Source organism: Taudactylus pleione, unplaced genomic scaffold (assembly GCF_031769625.1).
Source record: "Taudactylus pleione unplaced genomic scaffold, aTauple2 ptg000186l, whole genome shotgun sequence".
Lineage (NCBI taxonomy): Eukaryota > Metazoa > Chordata > Amphibia > Anura > Myobatrachidae > Taudactylus > Taudactylus pleione.
In genome coordinates, this window is record NW_028284588.1 from 2,612,642 (window position 1) to 2,637,373 (window position 24,732).

At 39.2% G+C, this 24,732-nt stretch overlaps 1 protein-coding gene across 1 annotated transcript in view; it reads right to left on the minus strand.

The window, feature by feature from the left end:
- Positions 1-1,573: 1,573 nt before the first annotated feature.
- Positions 1,574-24,732, minus strand: part of UBE2QL1 (ubiquitin conjugating enzyme E2 QL1) — a 61,756-nt gene continuing 38,597 nt past the window's right edge. The window contains exon 2 of the mRNA XM_088476337.1: positions 1,574-2,407. Within this exon, the coding sequence (XP_088332463.1) occupies positions 2,276-2,407 (132 nt within the window). The 3' untranslated portion in view covers positions 1,574-2,275. The remainder of the gene's footprint in view (positions 2,408-24,732) is intronic.

Genomic DNA, 24,732 nt, shown 5'->3' on the forward strand with positions numbered 1-24,732 from the left:
GTGTATGGCCAGCATAAGGTATGAATGACTTATTGAAGGTATTAATGAAGTAGCACTTTAACAAGTACTGTGTGAAAGCTTCAAGTATCCAGAGTAATCAACCACAAATTTTTTATCTTTTTTTTCTGCCAGTTTTACTAAGGGCAAAACCACTGGAAATATGAAAGTTACAATTAGCCGCCATCCTGACTTTTTAGTAGTAAAGATCTGAGGCACCAAATTTATCATGTGGCACTTTCCAAAACCGGTGTAAAAATGCCAAACACAAACACAACAAACGAACTGGTTCTGACAGACCAGATTGCTCAAGCAGCTGTCAGTTTTAACAATCTTACCTGCACAACATGTATAAAAAAATAAAATCACCATAAAGTAATCCCTCCCCCCAAGCAAGATTGTCAAAAACTCATTGTATATTGCCTACTAATAAATTTGGAATACAAATTTTGCACCATAATATTTTAAATACATATATACGTATATTGTTCCCTTGATATTATTAATAAATATATTACCCATGATATATATATATATATATATATATATATATATATATATATATATAATAAATATAATGCCACCAGTAAAGTAATATTCTGTTCTGTCAGAGATGAGAGTGTGTTCCTGACTGGCTGATCATCTAGTCTTTGGGGACATTATTCCTTGCCTTGAAACAAATTTTAATTTAATACTGGTGAGGTGGGTTCTTGCACCTTGAAATGGCGCTTTCCTGTAAATCACTGGTGGATTCTATTATTCATGGGCAGCTTGTCCATTTGAGATGCCTTGTGCAATGTCGTTGGGCTTAAAAAAAACCCTCTAAACGGCTGAGTAGCATATCGGTTGGATTGCAGATGAAAATCATCAATGATGAGAGGAAGGTTGAAGCCAAACACTCCATTTGGTAGATTTACCCCATTACCTTTAAAAAAATGGAAATTATCAAATTTGGCAGTACTATTTGTGGTATTAGAATGTTGTTCTCTATACCCCAAGAAGGAATTCAGAATATGTATGATATGAAACAATAAAAGCTAAAAATTGTATATACTTTCCCTATAACTGCTATTTATTAAAATATATCTGTAGTCTATACATAAGCACATTTCTGTATGTCCTACATTTTGTTTTATAGTTTGTCTATAAGTTAATTTAGTAAGTGACACTTTTCTTGTTCAACAGTATTATAATAGACAAGTGAAGTACTCCAGAAAACTGCACATTATTCTTGTAATTGGATAACTTGACCTGGAAATGAAAAGGACCTTTAACATCAGCAAAAAGCCATACTTATAATAATAGAGGCTTGTTGCATTCAGCACAAGTGCACATCTGCAAACACATGGTGACCTATACAAGAAACAAACATACAACTTATGTCAATAGTTTTCATAATCAGGCAAGATAAATATTTGCTTTTGATCCCTGCAATGGTGTATTTATCAGGTATATTAATGTGACAATTTTAGCACACAAAGAAACCGTTAAAAAGTGCATTATAAAATTAGCAGTTCTCCTAAGGTTCATTAATAGCCGTCCACATTATACCACACGCTTAGAATAAGACTTTAAACATTTTTTAAGTGATTTTTATTTTACAATAGTTCCACACTTTAACTTTTTATTATTTTTTCCACTGTTATATTTCGTCAGTTATCCAACACAGATCACAGCGAACACAAATGAGGTCTAAAGTTTGAGTCACATAGGACCACAGCTCCACATAAAGACAAATCTTCAATGTTGTGTTGACCTGCCAGGAAAAGAGACAAAGATAAACAGCACACAAACATGTACCTGCAATGCACTGCTTGCCTATTAAATATTAACGGCTTCATTTACACTTACATAAACTGAGCAGCCGCAGATAGAATTTCTACTGCTGCTTTTTGGCGCTGCTGTCATGGAAAGAAGCCGAGAAATCATGCGTCTAGAATGACAATGAAGCAATCTCAATCTCCGTTCTACGGTGACCTGAAGATGATGGCTCATCAGTCTGGAAACATGATTGTAACATGACATTCTGTGCCACGCACTGTTCTCTTTCCATGTCTTTCAATGTAAACACTTTTGAACATAAATAAATTAAGTCTTCCTGTCAATCACATTCTTAAACTGAAGCTGAAGTAGAAAAGGACGGATGGATGGTGTACAGCACTGAGAAGATGGCATAGTGATCTTTTTTTCTTAAATATATTCATATATTTATTCTTTTTCTTGGTGAGATTTTTTCCTTCCCCCTTCCTAGAAGTCTCTTTCAGCAAGGTGTTATGTGTCAGCCATCAGATACTGGCGGGGTTACCCAGCCATACTTCTCATGGGTCTTCACCAAACTCTTAAATGTTGCTTCAGCCTCCTTGCGGCTAAAGGCCTTTTTAGATTTCCCAGCTTTCCTGCAGATACGACCCTATGGAAACAAAATTAGTTTTTAGTATAATAAAATATAGACATCTAGCATTGGCAAATGTACTTCTGTTACAAACATACTAATCTTTATATTCAAAAAATGATGATAATGCATACAGGCAGATTTATGAACCAAGTTAGCATGGTAAATTATAAATATGATATAGATATTGTTAGAAGTTTATCTAACAATGATATTATATATTGTAGATTTTTTGGTTGTAAAATAGACCTAATATAGAACAGCCACTAAAAATGTTCCCTTAATATGAACCAAATGATATTGTTCTACGACTTGATAATAATCAGAGAGTGTGATGGAAGTTATGATTTTAAATATATAATAAACGAGAAAGTTTGTGTGTGCCTGTCTGATTATCTTTTCTGGATGGCCAGAGCTTTGTACCTAGTTCCCCCAAATTTGGCATGGTGATGTAGTTTGACCAGGACTAGGTTTGAACTTCGTCAGGGCCACAAACTGTCACACAATCCTGTAAAACCGAGACACTTGTAAATTACACAGGTTCTGGAGCTGATGGGCTGGCTTCATACACACACTGTCACACTCTAGCAGGCTCATCAGCAGCTCAGCACTCGATACATTCCACTCAATACATTCAGACTGTGGCAGATATCATAATCAATCCACAATCTTTGATCCTGGCAAATCTTAGCATAAGGAGATTACAAACATCAGGGGAGATTGATCATGCACAGCCACACAGTGCAACTGCGGGAAGGCCCCCTTCTGTCCGGGAATAGGACTCTAACCCCAACATTTTCCCCGATGGCAGCCCTGATTTTAAGGGATTATTCAGCTGCGGACGCAGTGACAGGGATCACGCAGATTCCCGATTATCAGGAATCTGTGCATGCGCCTGACCCGTGCTGAGCAAGTGCAGTTTGGGTCTGAGATCCCACATGCAGTACGGCAGGAGACTGTCAGTGATTGACAGTCTGCTGCAATTTCTGGACTTGGAGCGTGCATCAACAGTCTCTGTTTCCCAAAACAGAGATGTGTCACCTCTGTTGGGGGGAATTGGAGTGGTCAGACAGAGATTTCCTGGCCTCTTTTACTCATCTGCGACAGCCGGCTTGCTGCGTCCTTGGAATCACCTTGGATTAGTAATGCATGCAGGAGGCATAATGCCTCCTGCTGCATTACCATATTACAGCACTAGCATATCTGCCCCTAGCTGAATCACCCCCCTTGTTCTGCAATAATTTCTGAAACACAAGTGATTTGGGAAGCTATACTGATTTCTGTAGTGTAAATCAGTCTGCTCCTGATACACCTCATTCCAAGCTGTATGAAAATACACCTGCCTGCACTGTGATTTACTCCTAATTTGCATAGTTATCCACATAATAGGTGAGGACAATGTTAAAAAATTGAGGCTGCAGGTGTACTTTAGGGTGAAGTCTTCAACCCGGGCAACGCTGGGTATCTCAGCTACAGCAGTGCTTAATAACAATCATATGGCCTTCATATGGTTTGTTATCTTTTATAACTATCTATCTATCTCATATATCTACAGAGTGTATATATATATATATATATATATATATATATAGATATATATAATTTGTTATTTACCAACAAGCATACCAAAATTAATTATGTGAGGATATACCCCCCACCTTTTAATTTTCTTTAACAATTTATTTTTGTCTACTTTTTAAGAAAAAAAGTGTTTTTTTAATTGTATTTATTTTTTATATATTAGTCTTGAACCCTAAAATAAATTTATATGAATTTTCTTATAGTAGCTGTTTTCAAAAACAATTAAACCTCTATCATTTCTTACCCTATTAAAATAAATGAATACATTGGTCAACCCCACAATAAAATGTTTTACAAAAATATTCATTAATTTATATAATAATTTGCTATGGTCTGTTCCATTTCCAAAATGCATGTGCAGTGGGAGTTAGGCCTCAAGCCACCAGTCCAAAGGCTACCACCACAGGACAGACCTAGCGCCACAAAAGAGGAGTACCCAGCCAGCCACGAGGTACAGGGTAAACATAGGAGCAGTGAGATATCTTAAAGATATCTTTATTTCAGTGATATTCATCAATAGTAAATAGTAATTAATATATCTTCCTGAAAATATTTAATTTATATTTTATCAAAAGAAGATGATCCAAGGGGAAACTTTGATAATTTTGTTAAATTAGACATTACCTGCAGATGTGTCCTCATACACTATTGCTGCAGTCGTGCCAAATAGCCTTTCTCAGCGCACCAAGTCCCCTGCGACTCTGCTTGCGCTGAGAATCTTTTTTTTACCCCAAAATGCATCTTAGGCTGGGTACACACCTAAAGATTTTCTGTCCAACCATCCAAATAGTTGATTGGAGGGAATGAAAATCTGGTAACGTATGGGAGTAAATGCTGATCAGCAGTTTGCTCCTAGATGCCAGATGAAAATGGTTGTCAGACAAGTTTGTTAAATTCTTGATCTAAATAATTTGTTCAAACAACAGTTTTTGTCCATTTTCCGGCGTTTGGGAGCAAATTGTTGATTGTCGCTGGCTTTCATACCTTACCAGATTTTCATTCCAAACAATCAACTAGTTGGATGGTTGGACATAAAATCTTTAGGTGTGAACCCAGCCTTAGACTCAGACTTAGATGAACACAGATATACAAGTATCACATATCAAATTAAACACTGCAGTCTCCTGAGGTGGTTTGTCACATTCGATTGTGACCAAGATGCATTTTCGGCCAAACAAAATGATCCGCACAAGCTGAGTTGCACTGGACCTGGCAGCTTACTCGTGACGCATGGTGTATTGAGCCTAGGTGTATGAGGACACATCTGTAGGTTTTGTTTATATCATCAACCAATCTTACAGATGTCTACAGTAAAATAGCATTATTCAATTGTAAGTAACCTATAACAGAGACAATAAAATATATTTTCATGAAAACTTTTACTTTTGCTTTTTCCGTTCTTTTAATATATTTAGATATAGACTGTAATCTCAATAGGTTATATCTATAAATGAATACAAAGCAAGATTATCCATGGGAAAACATATTATAATTTTTCCTCTAAGTATTTTTATTTATATTTATTTATATCATCAACTTATCTTACTACTACTTATCTATGACTACAATGAATTTTTTACACTAAATGCAAAAGGTTTAAATCAACAAGAAAACAGGTATTTTCCTACAGGAAACATTTTACACAAATATGAATATTCCTATGTATGTTCCACCATCCAGCCTTCCTAAATTTTGGGTTGAACAGTGGTATCACACATCATGGTGTTGGGTTATTAATTAAACACAAAAGGCAATTCTATATCAGTAGGATACATCACTGGACACCAAATTACTTTAGTGAAGGTCTATGGCCAACAAATGTTAGAACTGAAGTTCAACACAGCCCTACTCCACGAATCCACTGTCAATATCGGGTTATAAATGTAGGTGTCCTAAATTTAATTATGAAGCCATATCTCAAAATGGTTAATTGTGCAAGGAGATCTAAATAAAGACAACAAGTTATAGGGGTTGATTTAATTAGTTGCGAGGGGGGCTAGTTGCCATTGTAACAACGTGGAAGCTCCACCAATTGCACTGCAACTCACCCCCCTCACTGCTCAATCATGCCTGGACTCGTGGATTTCTGTATGCAGCCCTGTGGAGCTCTGAACAAAAATTCACAAGTTCGGAGGAATCGTAATTGTGGCATATTGCTGCACTTAATCGTGCCTCAAGGGGAGTCACAGGTAATTGAATTAACCCCTCCAAGTTTAAAGCTGATAAACTATTTGTCATTACCAACATATGTCGGGACCATAACCTCCCAAAAAAAAATACACCTCCTTCTCAAAAAGACAACAACTTATTTAAGATTAGATTTAAGGTTATTATCTCAAGATATTCTAGTTTTCATTAAGCAACATTTTTTATGAAATCTATGATAAATGAATATAGTGAAAGTATTCAATGAGACAAATAGAAAAGATAAAGCAGTCCAAGATGTGCAAATTGGTAAAATAATCTGTACATAAAACATTTTAGAATTGACTTATTAATATTCATAACAAATCCCTTAACCTCTTTATCAAAAATTCACAGACACCTAAGATCTTTATCTATGGACTCATGACTTCAACTTCATGAGCTTGAAAATAGTGATTGCCTATAACTGTAACTCCTTTAAATAAAAAACATTTTAAAAATAAATTCAATCTCATTTGGCAGTAAAATGTATTATCTTTGAATTAATATTCCAAGGAAATCCTTATACACTATACCAGATCAATTATACTTAAAGCAAAACTAAAATCTTTTTTCACATTCTGGAATAACTACAATATTTCTTGGGTAGGATGCAAACATGAGGTAAAATTACATTATTGCCAAAAATATGATTTTACTTTTACGTACTGCCTATAGCATCAGAAGAAAAACACCTCAATTCCTTTCAAAATGCAATCCACAATTTTATATGGAAAAACATTCACTCTAGAATCTCAAAATTTAGAATTTCAAGAATGACAGACTACTACTATTGGTCTGCCTGATTAAAACAAATACTAGAATTCTTAACCATAAGAAATAATCAGTCAATCTTGTGCATATTAGAATCAACTTTTTCAAATTGCATTTGCATATCAGAACTTTTTGGGGTAAATAGTAAACATCACGCAAAAAAAAATCTTTCAACTTGTGTAATTACAAAAGACTCTCAAAACTATGGGACCAACTCATAGGTTGATTTTCTTGAAAACATAGTTGCAACCTTTTAACACTAATTTGGTTCAAACTGCTATTCACTTGAAATTTAACAGATTAAAAAAAACTATTATGAAAAAAAAACACTGTGTATAGTGGGCATTTTAGTTCTCATCAACAGATGGATAGACTGGAATTAAATATCTGAATTTTAAAAAAAAAAATACAATAAGGCAAAATTGAAATGTTAAGTTTCTCACTTTATTAAGTTAAAACATCTTCATATCCCATTACTCCATTTGATGATCTTCTGGGGGAAATACATGATTACGATTTGTTGAACAATTTTTTTCAGACCACTAAATCGCTCAATTCAAATATCTGCCTCAATAAGACAATCAAAGTGGTATATTCAGCAACATATATTCCAGACAAATTAAACAAAGCATGCAATCATATTCCAAGTATCTGCTTCAGATGATGCAAATATAGGAAGTATACTAATCATATATGATGGCCTTTTCCCAAAATTCAAATAAATTAATAAAGGTTTCAGCTGTGATTTACACAATTTTGAAGGTATTTGGACAACCTTTTAAATTAGGAAAGAGAAAGTGCTTGCTTAGATGCTGTGATGACAAGATTTACGGCACCATACCTACCTACAATTGCCCTGGGATCTTTCCCACCGGTAACTATAATTATAAGCAATGAAATCAGGGCCTGATTCAGCAGGGGACGACGTTGCTGTTGCAACTGATAACATGTTAGCAGCTACAATAGCACAAATATGGTAATGCAGCAGGAGATGTCATGCCTCCAGCATGCATTACTGATCCGAGCTGCGTCCTAGGATGCAGGATCATCTGCATGTCTATTGGCCGGCTAAGTGACCCATGTGGTCACGCAAGCCGGCCGCCGCAGATGCACAAAAGAGGCCAGGAAATCTCCTGGCCTCTTCACGTCTCTGTTTTGGGAAACGGAGGTTGTCGCCATCCCCACCGAGAAATGGTAGCAGATTGTTCATCACTGACAGTCTTCTGTCGGACTGCGTGGGGTCCTGCACATATTCCCGATAATTAGGAATTTGTGATCAGCAGTGCATGCTGAATCAGTCCCTCAGAAACCACCATTTATACATATCATTTACAGATGTTTTACATGTATTACCATTACTTGATTATTATAAACAGGATGTATTTTCCAATAAACAGAACAGATATAAAACACAAATTACCTTAATTCTCCCATGAGTGCACACATTAACACAAACTTCCGCCCCATTTTTAGAAACTATCTCTGTAAAAACGCACTGTGTATCCTGTTATGGAATAGCTGGTTACATGGAAATGTGCATAGCAGGACAAAATACTGCATCATAGTTATAGCCTACCTACTATGGACCAAACCTTCATTAATTTGAACATTTTGGTGTCAATCTAACTAGCCGCGAAGGGGGGCGACTTGCCATTGCAATGGCATAGAAACACTGGCAACGGCCCTGCAACTCGCCCCACTCATGGCCCGATCTCACCATAGACTCGCAGATTTGAGTATGCAACCATATGGGGCTGCAAACAAAAATCCACAAAGGTACCGCATACAGCCGCACTTACTCACAGCTAATATGATTGAGCTCTTTAATATTCTCCTAAAATGTATTATTTTTGTTTAACATACATCATTTATGTCTTACATAATGATAAATGACGTATGTAAGATTTGTCATTTAAGTCTTATATATGTGATGTCTTAGTCATTTATGTCTTACATAACCCATTAATGAATATGGCTGCTGTAATAGGCATTTGAATGAAAGTATAGACTGGCACCTTGTTATCCTCACTACAGAAGAAAGTGGCTCTGGAGCCATCTGCTATGCTGGGAAGTTTACTACACTGTATAAATAAATGCAGCTATAAAGTGCTGTCCAGCATAAAGCATGGTTCAATGCTTCTGAAATGTCTGGGCTGCTCTCCCAGACTTCTGCTAGTACAGACCAACTTCCTGAATCCCATCTACTTCCCTGGTGAAGTGGACAGTCTAGGACATGATGCGATCATTTGCCGTGAATTTCATCATCTGGCACTGCTCCTTGCTGCACACTGCCTGTACAACAAGGACAGGGACACAATCACACAATTTGTGTAACACACAGCAGCACCTCCCACTACAACTACCTCCTCCAGCATCTCCTGTAGGACCCCAATAAAATATTGGCAACTATGGTATAAAGTGCACATGTAAAGAGCAAAATACCTCCCACCCATCAGAGGATGCAAATTTTGCACCATTATTTTGATACGATAATTCATGTACATTTGAACAAATAGGTGCATTACGCTACAAAATATGATTTGTGCAGCATGTCTGCCACTGTATTTTACAGCTTTATAAATGACCATTCCTGTATATACTGTTATCACATGTATACGTAATATTGTTTATCTTGGGTCCACTAAATGATTGCTGTATAAAGTAAATATCATTTAGCTACAATCTTCTATAAAGGCATATATTCATAGAAAACCATTAGGTAATAACAAAAAGAGCACAACGAGGAGCAGCCTGATCAGATTCTCAACAAGAAAATGTATTTCTATTATAAGCTCTCATGCTGTGATAATTCATGCTAATGTATTTAAAGGGAAAATACAAAAGAGCTAACATTACATGTATTACTAGACACTAAAATACAGATTTTACTGCACCAATCACATATATTGTCAAATTGATCTCAATAGACTAAAGTGTATACTATGACTGGCACTTATTGAGGTTTTGTTCAATAACTTGTGACAGGGGCTAAGTAGGTCCAAAGTCACTGCCATGATTTCTGTGTATACACACATGCAAGTCCTGGCGTGTATATGGAGTAAATATATAAGTTTTTCAGTATAATTGATAAAATTATATTAAGATGGCAAAGGCCAGATTAACTGTTTTGTGGCAGTCACATGATCCAATGGGTCCCTCAAATTCTCCACATGTAAGCATTGCTCCAACATTTTAAGGTGATTAGTTCCCAGGTAGTGATGTCAAGCAGAAAGCAGAGCAGCAGAGGTCCATCACACCACAAACAGGCCTAATTCTGCATTTTACCTTGATTTAGTCAACCTGATTTTATGTGGAGTAACTTTTCTTCAATTGCTTAACTTGGGATGGTCCCAAAGGAGACAAACCTTAAGTGGAATATGTAGACAGCACATTCTCCTTACCAGTTTCTGTACTATAAACAAGACAACATTCACATAGTAAAATTAGACCATGGATGTATTTCCCTTTTGCAGTAGACCTTTACACTACCTATTCCATTGCATTGGATTCTGCTGTCTTTTACTCATTTTAGGGCCCAAATCAGAACAGAAGAGAGAGAGTTGGCCAACAGGAGCAAAGTCATTCTCCTGGGAGAGCCTCTAAAAGGACACATTATATTAACATACATTGTCCATTTTATTAAGATTATGGTATGGGCTTCTCCAGGGTCATTTTGAGTGTTTAACATTGTTTAACTATTATATCAAATCAGATGTCCAGACTGACTGACTGAATGATCAATGCCCAGCCAAAATCCCTGGACCTAAAAACATGAAAATCTGGAAGTATATTCCTTCCATGACGTAGATGCCCACTACCAAAGGATTTTTTGAAATTCAACTCCTAAGGGAGTGAATAAGGCTAAAATGTTACCTCCCCCTGTGCAATGTCCTGCATCATGGCTGTGGCTCAGTTCATATTCAAACACCAACTGTCATTCCAAGTGCTGCCAAACATCACTGACAGTTGGTGTGGCTCCCCTATTTGAATAGTGTGGGAAGGGAATGTGTTACTATGGGGGTGAGCAGGGGTAATGTGATACTACAGAAGTGAGGGAGTGAAATAAGTTATTACAGCGGTGAGCAGGAGTAATGTTTTACTACAGAGGTGAGGGAGGAGAATGTGTTACTCCAGAGGTGAGGTAGGGGAATAATTTACTACAGGTGTGAGTGAGGGTAATGTTTTACTACAGGTGTAAGGGAGGGATTGTATTTCTACAAAAGTGAGGGAAGGGAATGTTGAATGTGTTACAAATCGAGCGAGGGAGGAAATGGTGTTACTATAGGGGTGAGCGGGGGTAATGTGTTACTATAGAGGTGAGGGAGGGGAATAAATTACTAAAGGGGTAAGCGGGGACAATGTTTTACTGTGGAGGTAAGGGAGGGGAATGTGTTACTCCAGAGGTGAGGGATGGGAATAAGTTACTGCAGGTGTGAGTGAGGGTAATGTGTTACTACAGGTGTTAGGTAGGGATTGTATTGCTACAAAGATCAGGGAGGGGAATGTCAAATGTTTTACAACACAGGTGAGAGAGGGAAAGGTGTTACTACAGAGGTGAGGGAGCGGAATGCGTTAGTACACAGGTGAGGAAAGGTAAAGTCTTACAATAGCAGTGATGCATTATTATAGAGGTGATGGTTATAATTCCTTATTTTCTTTAAGTTTTACACTTTTTAATACTGCAACAGAGATAGTCCCTTTGGCACCAGCCTACTTTTTCTTTGCACACAAAAATGTCATGCTGATACCTCTTTGGGATACTGTCTATATTTCAAAAAGGCAGTAATCTGTACCTCTTCCTCTTACCTTTTACCAAATCTTGAGAAAATTAAAACTACTGAAAACTTCTAAATTAGCTATTACATGCAATGATGGGTTAAGCCTATTTTTAATAGATTTCTTGTATTTGCTTATCAACTGAGTAAGCACATTACAAGTAATTGCACAATCTTTACCGAGCCGTGTGTGAGAATAATATGATTATGGAATAAGTGTCACGCTCCAGTCTGAATAACAGGGAACACTAGGGGACCTTAACCCTTTGAATATCTTAATAATGCATGAATATAAGCTGCATAACTCCATTCCAATTTTGTGGTAGTGATACAATAATAATACAAACTGGACAACAAAACATTACATTTAACTACTACTAGTCTAGATTGCTTATAATGAAATGTCACCTTATTCTGCAGCTCAGAAAATTTATTAACTGCAGAATTGAAAACCTTTTTTAGTTACATTATCTCTGTAGTGTGCTGTATTGTTTTTGTTTTTATACCATTTCTTAAAAATAATTCAATTATCTTTTCCAGTTGTAAGCTTTTTCCCTAGTTGGCTCTGGTGGGACCAACATTATGGTGGCCATTTGTGTAAAATAAGGTTCTACAATGCATGTATCTGTTTCTATCTAAGTTTCCTGAGAGGAGAGGTGGGGACATCCTCTTTTGTGTGGTCTCTTCCTTCTAAAAGAGGAGCCAGTGCCAAGCAGCCTAAGGATAGGCAACTGTAATTTATGGAGTCCCATATTGTGGTTCTCCTCAAAAGCATGTTGCCAATTGCTGGCAAGCAGTATGTCTAGTGATAGTGGAAACAATACATCGAAGTGTATCCTCCTTCCACTCTATTACTATCCCTCTTTTAAAATTTATTGTTTCTGTCATTCTATTAAAAACAGACGGGTTTAGCCTCATTTGTAGCTTATATTAATTGTCATTATTAAAATTTCCCCCAGAAAAGCCATTCTTTGACAAAGCGCAGCTAAAAGGTGCAAAGTTCATCCTATTAATGGTATAGAACAAGAGCAGATATCGCCAAGCTCAGAGTCAAGGCAAAATTCAAGTGTTCTATTCTGTATCCTTCCATACTGCTAGGAGCAGCTATACAGATGTGTCCACTCCATCCCTTTATCTCATTTTATTAAGCTCATTCCATAAAATGATATCTTGTTTTTGCAATTTATTGTAAGAATCGGCACACGGGTGCCCCTCCTTCAAACTTTCTAATGTGCAAATTTCTGCTCTGTCTGGCACCAACACAACTCACTGCTCATTATGCCAGCAAAGACTATTTTGCACTACATAATTTATATTCTGCAATTTTAAAATGAGGTTAAACTACAATAAAATGTTTCCCAAATCTATTCATTGGAATGTTGGATTGGAGGCATAGTATAATATTTATTTATCTATGAAGAGTTTCTTATATAGTGCAGCATATTTCGCTGCGATTTACAAATGAATCAAAACTGGGTAGTAACAGACAGACATAAAGGTAAGAGGGCCCTGCTTGCAAGCTTACAATCTATGTCAATAATTGTGGTACACAGTGAGTTTTTTCCATTCTATATTGACATGTTTAGCAGCATATTTTACTTAATTATGGGTCCTATCTATGAAAGATCTCTTACAAAGACAGTTCCTATAAGAGGGTGTCACAGTGAAGATATTGGCAGCAAATTGATAGCTATCACTATCACTTCACTGCCATTCATGACTGTGGCTGCACGGCAGTGTCATTTTGCAAACACCAACGTAGGAGGACAGAGGCTGTGGGCAGGAGATTGCAGGATTCCACTCCTGTGAGAACGAATCCTCCATAGGTACAAAAGGACCAACGCCATCAGAAGATGGTTTTAGCCAACTGGACCAAGAACCGAAAAGGTACACTTTCTTGGAGCTTGGTACATAGGGGCCAGACCGCAGCCCCCACTGATAATCTTGGGGACCATGGTCTGCGACGCTAGTTATCTTTTGGTAGGAGATATCTGTGATATCTCCTGCATTAGGCTATTGTTACACTGCCCCGGTACATAAAATCATGTCATACGTAAAAATTGCTTGATGCATAGACCCTTTGATTTCTTTATATGAAATGTTTAATTTAGGTTCTAGCATTTTATTTTGTGTTAAGTCATTTTAAAGAATCTATTTATTTCTGCTTCAGCATCCTCTTGTAATTTTGATTAATCCAAATTTGCTTTTGTTATTATTTAGCATTCCGGCTAGGCTATTTTAGCGGGGTGCCGCGCCCTGCCCTATTTCTAAAGGGCAAAAAGCACTCTGCCCTCCGGCGTGGCGACCCGATAAAATAGCCTACGGGTGCCGTCCCCACCCGCGGGCTCGCAGTGTCCCGTAAGTGGGGAAAACTGCGCTGTAGCGGTCACCGCCGGTGAATGGATGCCGGAAGCATGCGCCCGGCATCTATTCACGTACACAGCAAGGCTTGAGGGCAGCCCGGCATGTCCGTTAGTGCCGGGCACGCCCCCAAGAGATATGAAAAGGGGATGCATCTTAAAGACGCCCCATTTTACCTTTTTGGGCTTGTGCCCCTTCTTTAGATCCGGCGCCCATCCTAGAGTGAACACTATTATTGGAACTTAAAGTTTATATTATAAATGAGATCAACTTAAATATTTGAATCTTAGTTATTAAAAAAGATTACAAAGATCAAGGGGCCTATTTATCACATTAGCTAGAAAAGCCTGATTGTAGCAAAAGAAAGACTTTCTCAGGGGCAGCTGAGCAATGCTCATCTCCCCTGCCATATTGGGCGGAAGCAGTAAGCAGAAACTTATCAAACATGTGCACTACACTAGAAGCCTGAACTTGGGTATCCAGTGCAGAATCAAATAATAGTAATAAATAATATTTGCCTAATTTTCTAATATTTTCATTCAGAGATGGCACTAGTGATTGGTGGACAGCAGCGATACTTGTACTCTTTAGTAAACAAAATTGAACTGTTAAGCTGCATACACACGTAAAGATTTTCTGTCCAACCATCCAACTTGTTGATTGGTTGGAATGAAAAGCTGGTAAGGTATGGAAGCAAAGGACAATCAGCAATTTGCTCCCAAACGCTGGAAAATGGACAAAAACTGTTGTGTGATCAAATTGTTTAGATCAAACATTTAACAAACTTGTCTGACGACCATTTTCATCTGTTTTCTGGAATTTGGGAGCAAATTGCTGATCATCATTTACTCCCATACGTTACCAGATTTTCATTCCAACTGATCAACTAGTTGGATGGTTGGACAGAAAATCTTTACATGTGTATGCAGCTTTAGTGCTCCCAACGATTTTCAAGGTTAATTACACATTCACATTGCAAATTTTAGCTATTCTATGTGGCACCCATGGCAACTGATGTTACTCTACGAGTCAGACTTCATATAAAATATACTCAGATCATGCACTTGGCATTAAGAGATGCATGGCTACATATTCTAAGGCTCCTTAGCAATCGGCACTACAAATCATACCTATGTAGCATTTTGTTACATTGGTTCAACTGAACCCATATACACTTGTGTTGTGCATGTGACTGCAGCCAGATATGTTGTCTTCTTTTTCTTTATATATATAAATAGTTTTCACTGTTATCACTATCCTGAGGTGGCAGTATTGCAGCAGGATTGGATAGTACTTGTTAAATGGGATTCTCTATGCAAAGGTCTGTTTATGCTTTAGCTGCTAAAAGCTAACAATCCATAAAGCCAATGAGGCAAATGTAAAAAAAAAATTCTATCATCAGTAACTACTTTTCACCCTTTAATAAATATGCCCTGGAAATACCACCACTGATAGCAGTTTGTAGCAATACTACCAAATACCTGATTTATGGGGGTAAATTTACTAAGAATCAAGATTGGTCGAGATGTCAATCTCAGGAGAGTTTAGGCATGTTTTTCAACTCGTAAATTTACTAATAACTCTGATAGAGCCAAAATCACTCCAAGGCTTGCGGCAACGAGACCCTACCACAAGGGTCTCGTCGCAAGCCCGATGGTCTTGACCATCACGACCATCTTTATGGCCGCTCGCATATGCTGTGGGTGGTCGACCACAGCTATGCGAGCGGCCAGGAGGCCGCTCCATTTTAAGGTAGATGGGCACTGATTCAGAACGAGCGCTCTGGTCAGAGTGTCCGGCTCTGAATCAGGCCCACAGCTCGCAAATTTGCCAAGAATGGAGATGACAAACTCGGGTGAGATGGCTGAAAACTCTCTGCCTTTAATTAGTTGAAAACGGGTTAAATTATTTTTAAAAAAATGACGTGGGTTCCCTCCCAAAAGCATAACCAGCCCCGGACTTGTCAGCCTGTCCTGGTACCTAAAATTACAGAGAATAAAACGAGTTGGGCTCCTGACAGTTCCAACATGGGCTGACTCACGTGGGAACTGTCAGGAGCCGGAGCCAATCAGCGGCCGCTCTACAGTTAGAAGCCGCTGATTGGCTGGTGGCTCCTGACTGTTCTACGATTCTCACTGTTCAGTCGGGAGCCGGTTAGTGGGGTATATGGTGACACACACTGCTAACGTAAGTTTTTTTCTTTTTTTTGCAAAGACCCCCCTGGATGCTACGGATACCAGCGCAAGGATGGAGGTGAGTACAGGATCTTTTTTTCAGGTCCTCCAAATGGAATTCTACTTGGACAAGTGGACGTGAACATCTGGCAGCAGGTATGTGTGTAATAAACTTGTACTATGGCACTTGTAGTTGCACAAGTGCCAAAGGGCAGGCAAGCTGGCACCTGTAGTTCCACTGTAAAATACAATAGTTTACTTTGATTTTACACTTTATTACCCCCGTACCCACAGCCCAGGGGTGCGGGGAAGAGCCCCGGGCTTCAAACCAAGCCTGGGGTTTCAGGAGAGGGGGCAACACTTTTTTTTGTGGGTCCCCATCTCCCCTGAGATCCCCGGCTTGGACTGACTGGCTTGGAGTGAGAATGCTTTGGCCCTGGAGACCTGGTAATAGGGTCTCCTGGCTGTGGCATTACACCCCGGTCAATTTGGTCTAGTGCTGGTTTTAAAATATAGGGGGACCCATACACATTTTTTCCCCCTATATTTAAAACCAGGACTGGCCCTGCAGCCTGGTGCTGGTTCCTAAACTATGGTGGTACCCTACTTGTTTTGTTCCCTGAAATTTTTGGAACCAGGACTGGCTGACAAGTCCGGGGCTGTTAAGCCTTTTGGGGGGGACCCCACATATTTTTTTGTATAGAATTTAACCCGGTTTTTACAGGTCTAACAGACAAGCAGCCTGCACATATCTCACTGATATGTGCAGGCTGCTAGCTCGGGAGAGATTTGCAGAGAGAAAACACTGCAATCTCAGGTAAGTAATCTCATCTTCACTTGCAACTCGGGGGAGATATCTCGATCTGCTTCACCATCAGCCATCACACTTTCAGCTAAATACAGTTCTTAGAAAATTTGAGAGATGAAAAACGGGAAAATCACCCAAGATTCGGAGATGCAAATCGAGATAAAAAAACTAAACTCGACCATTCTCGATTCTTAATAAATTTATCCCCATGGAGTCTTAGCACAGCATAAAATTATTATTATTATTATTATTATTGTAAATAATGGCATTCATGTGACACAGTGTCTAGCAATTGTGAATGTAGTTGTACTAGTCTAATATATGCACCTGTAACTATGACACATAGCAAAATATATCTTGGACTCATGGGAAATTGTTGTCTGTAGAAGAATATGTAGGCAGGAGCTAGGGCAAGAGTGTAAAAACATGAATCAGATTTATATCTTACTCTTCTTTCCCAAGCTAAAGAAGCAGATTCCCTACAATTTATTTTAGAACATCTCTGAGCCTGAAAAAAAAATAGGTCAACATGAATTTATGTTGCCAGTAATTAATATGTATATAACAACTTTCACATAATGTGTGATATTAAAAGGCGTCTCAGGTTGGTAAGTAACATCTAGTGTTATATATTTTATCTTTGAAAATAAAATTGTATGTGCTACACAAATTGAATAAAATTGTGCCGGTGAATCATAGTAACATAAATACATTGCACTTAACTAATGTACATTCTGAAGTCTTCTGATGAAGGGGTTATTTCTCTCCTGCTCACCAGGATTCCATTAGCACTGAACAGTGTATTTCAAAGTCACCTTATCAGCAACACTAACAATACCTGAATGTCTCTTACTAGAACAGAAGTAATGGTGAATGCCTCCAAGCTTCACCTAACGAATAAGCAGCCTTGATCTGCTTTACTAAACTGACATAATGAAGTGGAGCTTAGTTTCCTGCTGAAATCAGTGTAAAAAGAATAACAGTACTAGCAAAAGATACAAAGAATTATATCAAATATGAATGTCTCCCCAATTGGTCACCAAGTATATGATTGCTTAAATGTTTATAAACAGGTCAGCAAATATCACCGCTCTCAGAATAATTCATTAACCAATAAATGCTTCAATTTGATCAGCATTTTTACCATTCTTAAACCTATAGTCAAAATGGATTCTTCATTCATCTTTGACATTAGATTACATTTCCATCATAGGTGGGTAACCAATTAGCCCCGATCATTTTTCTAACGAAAAAATGGGCTGTTATCATAATTTTGGTCATGGTTTTTATACATTTAAAAAAATCGTTGCTTTAGCCAGTATATCTATATATTAATTCTATAAGGATTTTTACTGTGAAACCTAGTTTGAGAGAACGGTTGAACATAAAAATATAGTTGCTGTATCAAAATGATCAAAAGGTCTTACTATGTATATGTGCGAGTTGAAGAGACAAATGAGATTGGGGCAACAGTTCGGGCATGGCGGCAAAGTTCCCATGTAAAGTAGTGACTTCCTGACTCAGAAACGCCCAGCCCAAACCCTTGGACCTAGAAGCATGAAAATCGGGGAGTATATGCCTTCCATGACTTATTCACTCACTAAGAAGGGATTTTTCAAAATTCAACTGCAAAGGGAGTGAAAATGGCTAAAATGTTTCTTCCCCCTGTACAATGTCCTGCCTGCCTGTCTCATCGTGGGCTGTAGCACAGTTCATATTCACACACCAACTGGCATTCCAAGTGCTGCCAAACATCACTGGCAGTTGGTGTGGCTCCCCTATTTGAATAGTGAGGGAAGGGTTGGGAGTAAATATACAATATTTGGTGCAGGGTTATGGGGTAAGGGTACAGTACTGGTAGCAGGGTTAGGGGATAAGGGTACAGTATTGGGTTAAGTGTTGAGGGATAAGGACACAGTAGTGAGCACAGGGTTAGGGGGATAAGGATGCATTATTGGGTTCATGTTAGGAGGTAAGTGTTCAGTATGGAGTCCAGTGTTAGGGATACTCTGTGTTACTACAGAGGTGAGAGAGGAAAATGTGTATAACCCTTAGAATTATATGTATATATTGAGGGGTTAAGTTAAAGTGTTAAGGGAAGCAAACAGCTCATGGTAGATATGGGGAAGATATTCTGAGGAAAAAAAACATTGTTAACCCTGCCTGTAGTTACAAATATAGGTATGTACTGTATTTTTTTAGTGATAGTCTGGTTTATATACATGTTCTAAAATGAATGGTATATTATTCAATAATGTACTTAGGGATGGCCATTGACCAATGATGACTCGAAATCATCGATGGTTTATGGCCAATTTTTTTTTCCACTGGACACGGGATGGAGCTTAACCCCACCCCCGATGCCCGCTAAGTCACACCCCTTTTTTATTGGACTGCGGCCCCCGTTCCCCACCGTAAGGCCATCGAAGGGTGTAAACCATCGATGGTTCACCATAGATGGTATATGTGCCATCGATGGTAACCATCGATGGACACCTCTCCAATTGCAATCCCTAGCTGTGCTGATAGTAGATTAATTGTAAACTGCTAAAGCCCATAAGGAGTTTCTAGGGTGCCCAGGTGACCACTTTGTTTGCTGAGGAGACAGCTGCAGAGAGAGGCAGAGTGATACAGCTTACTGCGGTTCGTCCTGTCAGAGAAAGAGGAGGTGGTGATTCTGGTCAGTGAAGACAGCGAGGGGGAGTGGCCAGTCTGGCTGACACCCCATTCAGTTGACAGAAGTAGAGGGGTGAGTCATGACAGGGGACTAGGCACAGGAGATGGAGAGTGCCTAATACCCTTTTCAGACAGAAAATGGCAAAAAAAAAATGGATTTTTCCTGACTTTTGTGTACCAGGTTGTTTTGCCACTCTCTGTCTGTACCCCCCTTCAGACAGAAGAGCAAATTACTGGGTCAAAAAATTCAACCCAGTATTTTGCTGATTTACACGGGTATTTCTTCTGTCTGAAAGGGTCAACCTGGGACTAAATTCCTGTGTCTCCGACCCTGGTAAATTCCAGGGTCGAAGTCCCAAGAATTTAGACCCGAGATGACCCTTTCAGACAGAAAAAGGTCCCGTGTAAATCACCAAATTACCGGGTTGAAATGTTTAACCCGGTAATTTGGAGTTCTGTCTGAAAGGGGTTTTAGTGTATACAGCACTGTAAAGAACTGTCAGCGCTATTGTCAAGTATGCCTCATAGTGAGGAAATCATTGCAGGACATCTAATGACATATGTTATGAGGTAACATCCCCCGTCACTCAAATGCATCTTATAGCTGCCACTATGTCAGTATTGAAAATTTCACTTCTAAATTTAAGGACACAGACAGATAATTACAGGCTAACCCCTCAGCCTGCTACAATGCAAATAAAATAAATGTATTATGTCTCCATCTGGTTACACTACATTCTGACAAGAGGAGATAGGGAGATGTGATTACTGAGCTGCCCACTGATCCTCAGTACTGAACAGCCATATTACATCAGGAGAAAAGGCCTCATAATTAACTGCATTATTGTTAACAGTGTACTTAAGGGCACAATACTATAGCTTTAAAATATTGTGAAAGACAGATATAAATAGCCGCCTCTGCTACCAAACTAAAGCTGGGTACACACCTACAAGATATATCCGCAGATGATGGTTGTTCATACACACTGAACAACCATCATCTGCCATCTAGCTGTGGGTCCCACTGGCCGGGGGTCACGTCGCGCCCCCTTCCACGTGGTCTTAGCTGCAAGTGTATGGGCGGTTGGCTTACCACAAGTACACACTGAGTGCCGAACCATACTACAATATATATATATATATATATATTGGCCAATCAATTGATTGATCAATATATCTGCCTTTGTTTTCCATGGCGTTGCCTGGGTTGAGACATTCACTGATCTCCTCGCTCTCATAATAGCTGTAAAAAGTGACACCTAGCGCCTAAACATGGTAAAAGTGTATAGGGGTGCAGAGAAAGGTGCCCATTGAGTCAGGATAGGTACCCCTATGGGCCCCTGAGGCCAGAGGGTTGTATATGTTATTCATCTGTGTAGCATGCCAGAAGGGTTAGAACAGTGGGTCATTATCTGTGGGGTGTTATAGTGACATTGGGAATACTGTATTGTCTCTGGAAATTAAGGACAGGGATAACAGGTCTCCAGAGTCTGATATATGAACCATATACAACTAAAGTGTGAAGGGTGTACTTGTGTGGTGATATTACAGAAAACCAGATAATTTATAAGTCCTGATCTAATAGCTGTAGTAAATAAGAGGATCCCTGTGGTATTTATTTCAAACAGGAGGAGGGACATTATACAAGGGAATATATTTGCCTCATAGGGTGTCATTTGGACCCAACATATTTGGCTACCAGGATAGGTGATTGGGCTGGACTAATAAATTATTTAAACAGGAATTTGTGCAAGGATAGTTCAGTAGCGGTCTCTCCAGTTATTAGGGGGTTGCCAGCTGATTGAAGCCAATAAGACAGGTTTTGTTGTATGGTTGTGCAGTAGGAACGCAGGTGTTCTTTTGAATAAAATAAAGATTCCTCAGAGGATTCAAGACTAGGAGCCGGGAACCCACAATGGGGGCTCAGGGCAGTAAAGTCATGGCAGAAGAATTACCATGTGCTCCTGTGGATCTAGTCAAATCCAGGGAGGGGAAAAGTGCACTTAAAGATATTGAAAAGATACTATAGAAAGCAGGGATGCCCAGGGTAGGTTCCATATATCCTGTAAGATGGGAAACCTTTGCAAAAGAAAACAAGGCTTGGATAGAGTGTAAGAAAGTAGGCAAGCAAGTACAGGCTTGGTTAAAGGTAGCCAAAGAAATAGATAAAGAACAGGAGGCAACACAAGACACTGAGTTTATGGAAGATTGTGGTCCAAATACTGTGAGGCCAGTCCCAGTGACCCGTTTTGTAAATCACTAACAGCACCTGATTTAAACCCAGAGTACCCAAGTTTGGCTCCATTTACCACACCAGTAAGGGTTGGGAGGAAACGCCCAGTATGTGGTAAATATGTACCCAATGCTAACACTAATTGTCCATTTTGAGGGAACCAAGTACCCCAGCCAGGGGAACCCTGTGATCAACAAGGCTTAACCAGATCACCTCATTATCCATCACCTCCACAATTATCACCAGTTACACCACCAGCTCCTCCACTGCCTTAAGCAGGAGGAATTTTCAGCCCTATTTCCATACAGGGGTGGTCAGGCACCTTAATGCCTTGGATGTTTAATAAAAACAGACACAGGACACGGGTGTGCAAGAAGCAAGCCACAGGCAAAAATGATGAACCTTATAGCTGTGAACACTGTGGGGGTGAACAGATATACTTTCAGAAAGGGACAGGCCCACACCCATACCAAAACACATCTGTAGAGGCTTATCCTGTAACTACACAGGAGGTGTTTGAACCAGAGCCTAACAATGCAGCATTTATGATATGATTAAGAACCCAAAATCAGTATAGACTCTGGACGGCAGCAGAGATGAATGATATTGTAAATAAAGCCCCGACACCAGAGAGAATCCAATGGCCCTCCACAGATATGTGGAGAGATTAGTAGCTATTTGGGGAGCTACTTGGGCAGATTTGGAGGAAATATGTAGGATGACAGTGGGAACAGGCAGCCTGAGAGAAATACTAGCTCTGCCAGTAAATGAAGCAGGAGTAGTGGCAGTCCCAGCTGCAGTTAACAGAAAAACTCCTGAGTCAGGAACACTCTTGTTACTAGGCTAAGGAGGTGGTGTGAGCAGCAACAGCAGCATATGCCTGCTGTGCGTGAAGGCAGGCAGAGAGTGGGACAGTCAGTGAAGGATTATTATGATCAAACACACCAGTCACACAGTGGGGATTCCAAGATAACAATCCTACCCATGAGTGGTTGCCTAGAACTGCTTTCTTGGGAGGCTTACTTGAATATTTGAGAGTGGAACTATATCAAAAGAAACCAGAAGCAGGAACCATGACACTTCTAGCTGTACTGCATGTGTTAAGAGCCATAGAAGATCAAAATGAAGAAAGAAAAAGTAACGAAAGAGAGAAAAGTCAGGTTCCGAGAGTGACAGTTCATTTGATGCAGGATGGTCCCTATAAGGAATCAAAGCCTAGACAGACCAGAGATAGTAGGAAACTATCACCAGAAGAAGCAAAAAGGAGAGGGTTGTTTCTTCTGTCATAAAGCAGGTCACATGAAAAGAGATTGTCAGAAATATAAGGAATGGGCAGAGAAAAGGGAGCAATTTGGAGTAGGGGTTCAAACAGTGTATAGCCCATAGGGAATAGGACATCCAGTGTTCACTATTAATACCTCAGGTCCCAAGGGAACAGTACAATTGACACTACCTGGGGGGGGGACACAAATTGACTGTATAATAGACACTGGAGCCACCCATACAGTTTTAAGGGCAGAAGATGTTCCCCAAAAAAATTTACCAAATCAGACAATCCCTGGAACAGGACTTACAGGATATACCATATCCTTACATGTCACTAAGCCCATAAAAGATGCAGTGGGGTCAGAAGAAATTAAAGTACCTGTAGAATTCCTGACCTCCATATCCTGTCCAGTTAATTTATTAGGAACAGATATTCTTAATGTATTAAGTGCTACCATTGAGTACAGGGATGGTAAAGCAATACTGAAAGGAAGAACAGGGCAGAATCTTCAATGTCAGCTAGCAGCAGCAATACATTTGCTGCAACACCAGACACAAATAGAAGTGATGGTCCCTGACTGGCTTTCAGGAGTCCCTGAAAAATTATGGTCTAAGGGTAAAACAGATGTGGGATTACTGGGTATACAACTGGTTACACTCAACCTAAAACCAGGTGTAGTGCCAGTAAAAATTAAACAATACTAACTGACCAAAGATCAAGAAAAGGCCATACAGCAGCAGATTGCTGCATATCAGAAAACAGGGGTTATAAAAGAATGCAGGTCCCCATGGAGCACCCCTCTATTTCTGGTGAAAAAGAAGGTGGGCGTAGATGGTAAACAGGAATACCGGATGGTGCATGATCTAAGAGAGGTAAACAAATGGTTGGTGATGGACGTACCTATAGTGCCTAATCTACACACCTTGCTAAACCAAATACCAGCAACAGCAACTCATTTCACAGTAATTGACTTAGCTAATGCATTTTTTTTCTGTACCTCTTACACCAGAGTGTCAGCTCTTTTTAGCTTTTACAAGTATAAGCAAACAGTATTGCTGGACTAGATTACCCCAAGGAGGGGCGACCTCTCCATCTGCATTTGTAGAGGCTATGTCCATCATACTGCAAGGGTGGCGACCACAGTTTGAGACCACCCAATTGTTGCAGTACATGGATGATTTGCTTCTATGTGCAGATAAAGAGAGACAGTGTCAAAGTGGAACCAAATCATTACATATTTTCGTGAGAACAAAATTGCAGAGTATCAAAAGAAAAATTGCAAACAGCCCAAGCACAACTCACGTTTTTAGGACATTGTATTTCTCAATGTACAAGACATTTGACACAGGATAGGATATCAGCCATACAGAAAGAGCCATTGCCCACTACTACCAGGCAACTTAGAGCATTTCTAGGACTAATAGGGTATTTCAGGGAATGGATTGCCAATGCATCTCTCATAATGCATCCCCTTATTATATATTGACAGATGCAAAAGACAAATCAGTAA